Raw genomic sequence first — 5,063 nt, forward strand, 5'->3', positions numbered from 1 at the left:
GTTACCTCATTGGTCTCCCTCGCCTCAGTGATCTACACTGGACTCTCTGTAGCATCATACACAAGACCAACAGTATCTTCAGCTGGCCACTTCTAGCTCACATGTTCTCCTTGTTCCTTTACAGATACATCAGATGACACAGTCCGTTACCTCATTGGTCTCCCTCGCCTATGTGATCTACACTGGACTCTCTGTGGCATCATACACAAGACCAACAGTATCTTCAGCTGGCCACTCCTAGCTCACATGTTCTCCTTGTTCCTTTACAGATACATCAGATGACACAGTCCGTTACCTCATTGGTCTCCCTCGCCTCAGTGATCTACACTGGACTCTCTGTGGCATCATACACAAGACCAACAGTATCTTCAGCTGGCCACTTCTAGCTCACATGTTCTCCTTGTTCCTTTACAGATACATCAGATGACACAGTCCGTTACCTCATTGGTCTCCCTCGCCTCAGTGATCTACACTGGACTCTCTGTGGCATCATACACAAGACCAACAGTATCTTCAGCTGGCCACTCCTAGCTCACATGTTCTCCTTGTTCCTTTACAGATACATCAGATGACATAGTCCGTTACCTCATTGGTCTCCCTCACCTCAGCGATCTACACTGGACTCTCTGTGGCATCATACACAAGACCAAGAGTATCTTCAGCTGGCCACTCCTAGCTCACATGTTCTCCTTGTTCCTTTACAGATACCTCAGATGACACAGTCCGTTACCTCATTGGTCTTCCTCACCTCAGCGATCTACACTGGACTCTCTGTGACATCATACACAAGACCAACAGTATCTTCAGCTGGCCACTTCTAGCTCACATGTTCTCCTTGTTCCTTTACAGATACTTTAGATGACACAGTCCGTTACCTCATTGGTCTTCCTCACCTCAGCGATCTACACTGGACTCTCTGTGGCATCATACACAAGACCAACAGTATCTTCAGCTGGCCACTCCTAGCTCACATATTCCCCTTGTTCCTTTACAGATACCTCAGATGACACAGTCCGTTACCTCATTGGTCTCCCTCACCTCAGTGATCTACACTGGACTCTCTGTGGCATCATACACAAGACCAACAGTATCTTTAGTTGGCCACTCTTCGCTCACATGTTCTCCTTGTTCCTTTACAGATACCTCAGATGACACAGTCCGTTACCTCATTGGTCTCCCTCACCTCAGTGATCTACACTGGACTCTCTGTGGCATCATACACAAGACCAACAGTATCTTTAGTTGGCCACTCCTCGCTCACATGTTCTCCTTGTTCCTTTACAGATACCTCAGATGACACAGTCCGTTACCTCATTGGTCTCCCTCACCTCAGTGATCTACACTGGACTCTCTGTGGCATCATACACAAGACCAACAGTATCTTCAGCTGGCCCCTCCTCGCTCACATGTTCTCCTTGTTTCTTCACATCATCATCGCTCCTTACTTCCTTTTCTTCTCAGTCAACCTGTATTCCAAGGAGCATGTGTCGGAGAAGTCTATCACCTTCCTCCTCCACCAATGTGCTTGGGTCATCGCCCACTCTCTCAACCTCATATTCCTCATGATTCCTTGTACAAATGCTTCTCAAGAGGTAACTTAATATGTTTTTTTTTTAATGGTAATTTTTTATATTTCATTTTTAATAGACGACTTCTTATCATGGCCACTGAACCCATAGGTGGTTGTCGTAGGTCGGCATGATTGCAGAATAAATATGAACAAATATTAGGTGGTTAAAACAAAAATTGTAATTTTGAATACTAATTTCTTCTTCAACTAATTTCTTTGATTATAGGCTCAGAAGACCGCCCCAATGATATGTAGACATCTTAACAGAGAAATGCGACCTGAAACACAAAAACAAGCAAGTATTCTAAAATGTTCTTTTCTTTCTGTTCTTGCGAAATTGTTAGTTCAAATGGGGTAAAATGATTTGAAACACCATTTGTTTTGATTTTGACCATTTGAAATAAATAAAGGATAATTTCATAAAAAGTACAATTTTTAAATTGCTTAATATGTTAGGAAAACGCGAAATAAATATATCTAAGAACACGCTTAAATTGTACGCTAGTGGTACTTATAAATTTTGTTTACCCGAAACATTCCGTAACCTATGGTGTTATGTATGATAGGACTTTATTTTATTTTTGTTTTTCCCCTGTTTAGTTGAATGAAAGTCTAATAGAAGTGATTAATATTATAGAATCTTGAAAGTATTTCGTACAGTGTGTACAATACTCTTAAATATATTTGTATTGGAATTTGCAAAACTCTAGAGGTAAAGAAATTCTGGCATGACAAATTTAAGGATTAAGTTAACTTTGACAGTATTTAACCAAGTTATTTAGTCATAATTCCGACATCATGTGGCTTATGTTGATATCCATATATAAAACTTTGCCTGGTAATAACTAGTAAACCGTTTATTACATTAATAATCCAAACTAACTAACCAAATTTTGTAACACTTTTCAGCTGGAAACGTTTGTTCTTCAACTGCTTCACTACAAGGCGGAGTTCACTGTGTTTGGTTTGTTTCCTCTGCACTGCCCAATATTGACATCGGTAAGGTCACTTTTGAGTATGCAAAGTTTTATACAAAGCGATAGCTATATTTATCATTAGTTTTTTCTCTGCATAGTAATTTTCTAATGATTTTTACCTGTCCATCTATTAGATTGATTTTTAGCTTAACTAAAAGTTGTGTCTTTAGCTCGTCTATCTATATTGTCATGAACATTGTAACATAACCTTCTTTACTCTTTTTTTCATTCTTGTTAAACCAATTGTATGTGGCAACTAGAAAGATGTTATGTCTGTTGTGTCAATTTATATTTACTATTAACTCACTAGCTAATACATTTTCTGCTGTAAAATAATAATTCCACTTGTTGACTAATTTTTTTATCTGTTGCTATTTTTCAGATCGCAGGAGCAGTAACAACCTACCTTGTCATTCTCATACAGTTTCAAAACGCTGATGACAGCCAATAGGAGCTCTGGTTCAATTAAAAAAGATAATACTTATATACTCAACGTTCACAGTAGATGTACGGTTTAACACTATTCTAGAACATTTAAAGTTAAGACATTGAAAATGTGTGTTCACAAATCTTCTTTATTTAGACAATTCTGTAAATTTTCAATAAAATAATCAATGTCACAGTTAAAATTTATCTTAATTCTGTTTAGTTGCCAAAATAGAAAACCCTCAGATCCAAACCAAACTTAAAGCTGATATATTTAAGTCGTGTATTACCACACAAGACAGTTTGATATATGAAGAGCCTGTTTTATGGGACAATATGTTACAACAACAGGCTCTTAGTCTCAATATTCAGCCCTTCTCAGAACCCAGAGCTTGTCTTTGTCTAATGAAACATTTATAATCCTTAATATTGTGCGGCTAGTAGCGCATTGCTTAAGTCAATAATGATAACAATAGATAACAACTATACTTAAAGATGAGATGGTGATTCGCAACTAAAGGTATCCTGCTTAATAGGTTATGCAGGTTATAATACACCATTCCTGATGGAGTCATATAAGTTATACTTAAAACTAAATATGCTAAATTGAAATATCTTTAAAACAACCCCACCGCAGCAAACCTGCTGACTAAGCGAATTTCCATCTGCCTGATTGGATTTAAACTAAAATGCCTCCTTAAATAAATCACATTTATTCCTTATAGAATTAGTATAACGAGTACTTAGATTTGCTGCAAACAGGGAGGGTAAAAAAGTGTTTTTTTTTTGTTTTTAGCGAATTTCCCATATAGGGAATAAGCTATTACCGTAGTACTCATGGTAAGACCTGGACCCGAGACCGATCTAATTTTTCATTTTGAGGTCCCTAGAGGCCCAAAAACACCATCCGTTCAATTTCATATATATATATATATATATATATATATATATTTATATATATATATATGTATATATATATTTATATATATATATATATGTATATATATATATATTTATATATATATATATATTTATATATATATATATGTCCGTTAGCGCGATAACTCTAACAAAAATGATCCGATTTTGATGAAATTTGGTACAAACGTGTAAACCTACGTTTATTCGAACGAGTTCGCGATCCAGCATAATCGGACCATGGGAACGGGGGTTTATGGGGGGTTTTATGGGGTAAAAATGGGGTTTTCCCATTTTTCAACCTAAAAACAAAAAATTTTGCGATTTCTTTCTAAACCGTTTTGTAGAGCTTAAAAAAAGAAATAATTTAGTATATTGAAGCGCTGTTGTATGCCTAACGGTCACGGAGAAAATTCAAAAATAGTGTAATTAAAAATTCCCATGTTATTCTTATGGAGAAAATTAAAATTGTTGTAGTTTACTTGTTTATGGGTATATATTGATAAAATTTGGCAAATTTATTTATTTCATCCTATACTATTGACGTATGGTCAAAAAACACTTTTTACCTTCCCCGTAGCAACAAACCTAAGCACTCGTTAAATCTAATGTTATTTAAATAGGGAATAATATGTCTTATTTATGGAAATATTTTAGTAAAAATGTAATCAGACGAGTTGAAATTAGCTTAGTCTGCAGGTTTGCTGCGGCGGGGGTATTTTTTTTTAGGGTTAATAGTTTGGTAAGAAAATGAATGTTTTTCCAAATTACTCTTGTAACTATAGTGTCTTTATGGATATTTTAAACAGGCTTATATTGACCTTAGGGACAACATAAGTTAACTGCCTAAATCACTTTGTATTGACTTCAGTACTTATTTCTAATTTTTGTTTCCCTTTTACCGGTTATTGTGAAAATCCATCTATGATAGTCTAAAGCAGTTGGTAGGTATTTAACTATTTATACAATGTTCTTGTAAAATTCAGTCCTTTATATAACAAAAAAGCTATTCGACAACCAAAAAGAAGAAAATTGTATTTACATCTCAAGTTTTGAAGTTGGTAGTAATAGTTCCATCGGTAATATGATACACCGATAATTCTAATGATATAATCGAATGGCACTTTTGAATCTCTTTGCGCAGAGTCAATCATTCATTTATAACGCTAGTT

General features: G+C 35.7%; 1 protein-coding gene across 1 annotated transcript; it reads left to right on the plus strand.

The window, feature by feature from the left end:
- Positions 1-423: 423 nt before the first annotated feature.
- LOC129000597 (gustatory receptor for sugar taste 43a-like) lies at positions 424-2,998 on the plus strand. The gene is made up of 7 exons (XM_054427558.1): positions 424-507; positions 705-797; positions 995-1,096; positions 1,140-1,592; positions 1,797-1,865; positions 2,480-2,569; positions 2,930-2,998. Exons 1-7 carry the CDS (start codon positions 424-426, stop codon positions 2,996-2,998), a joined length of 960 nt encoding a protein of 319 aa, XP_054283533.1.
- Positions 2,999-5,063: the final 2,065 nt, after the last annotated feature.

This window comes from Macrosteles quadrilineatus, unplaced genomic scaffold (genome assembly GCF_028750875.1).
Source record: "Macrosteles quadrilineatus isolate MER2022 unplaced genomic scaffold, UCM_ALF_1.0 Scaffold_8__2_contigs__length_117827958, whole genome shotgun sequence".
Lineage (NCBI taxonomy): Eukaryota > Metazoa > Arthropoda > Insecta > Hemiptera > Cicadellidae > Macrosteles > Macrosteles quadrilineatus.

Bases quoted from the DNA above. Each gene is read 5' to 3' on its own strand.
- LOC129000597 (XM_054427558.1), top strand. From the start codon at position 424: ATGACACAGTCCGTTACCTCATTGGTCTCCCTCGCCTCAGTGATCTAC. The intron at 508-704 runs GTATCTTCAGCT...GTTCCTTTACAG, and splicing joins CATCATACACAAGACCAACA to ATACCTCAGATGACACAGTC. The intron at 1,866-2,479 runs GCAAGTATTCTA...AACACTTTTCAG, and splicing joins GACCTGAAACACAAAAACAA to CTGGAAACGTTTGTTCTTCA.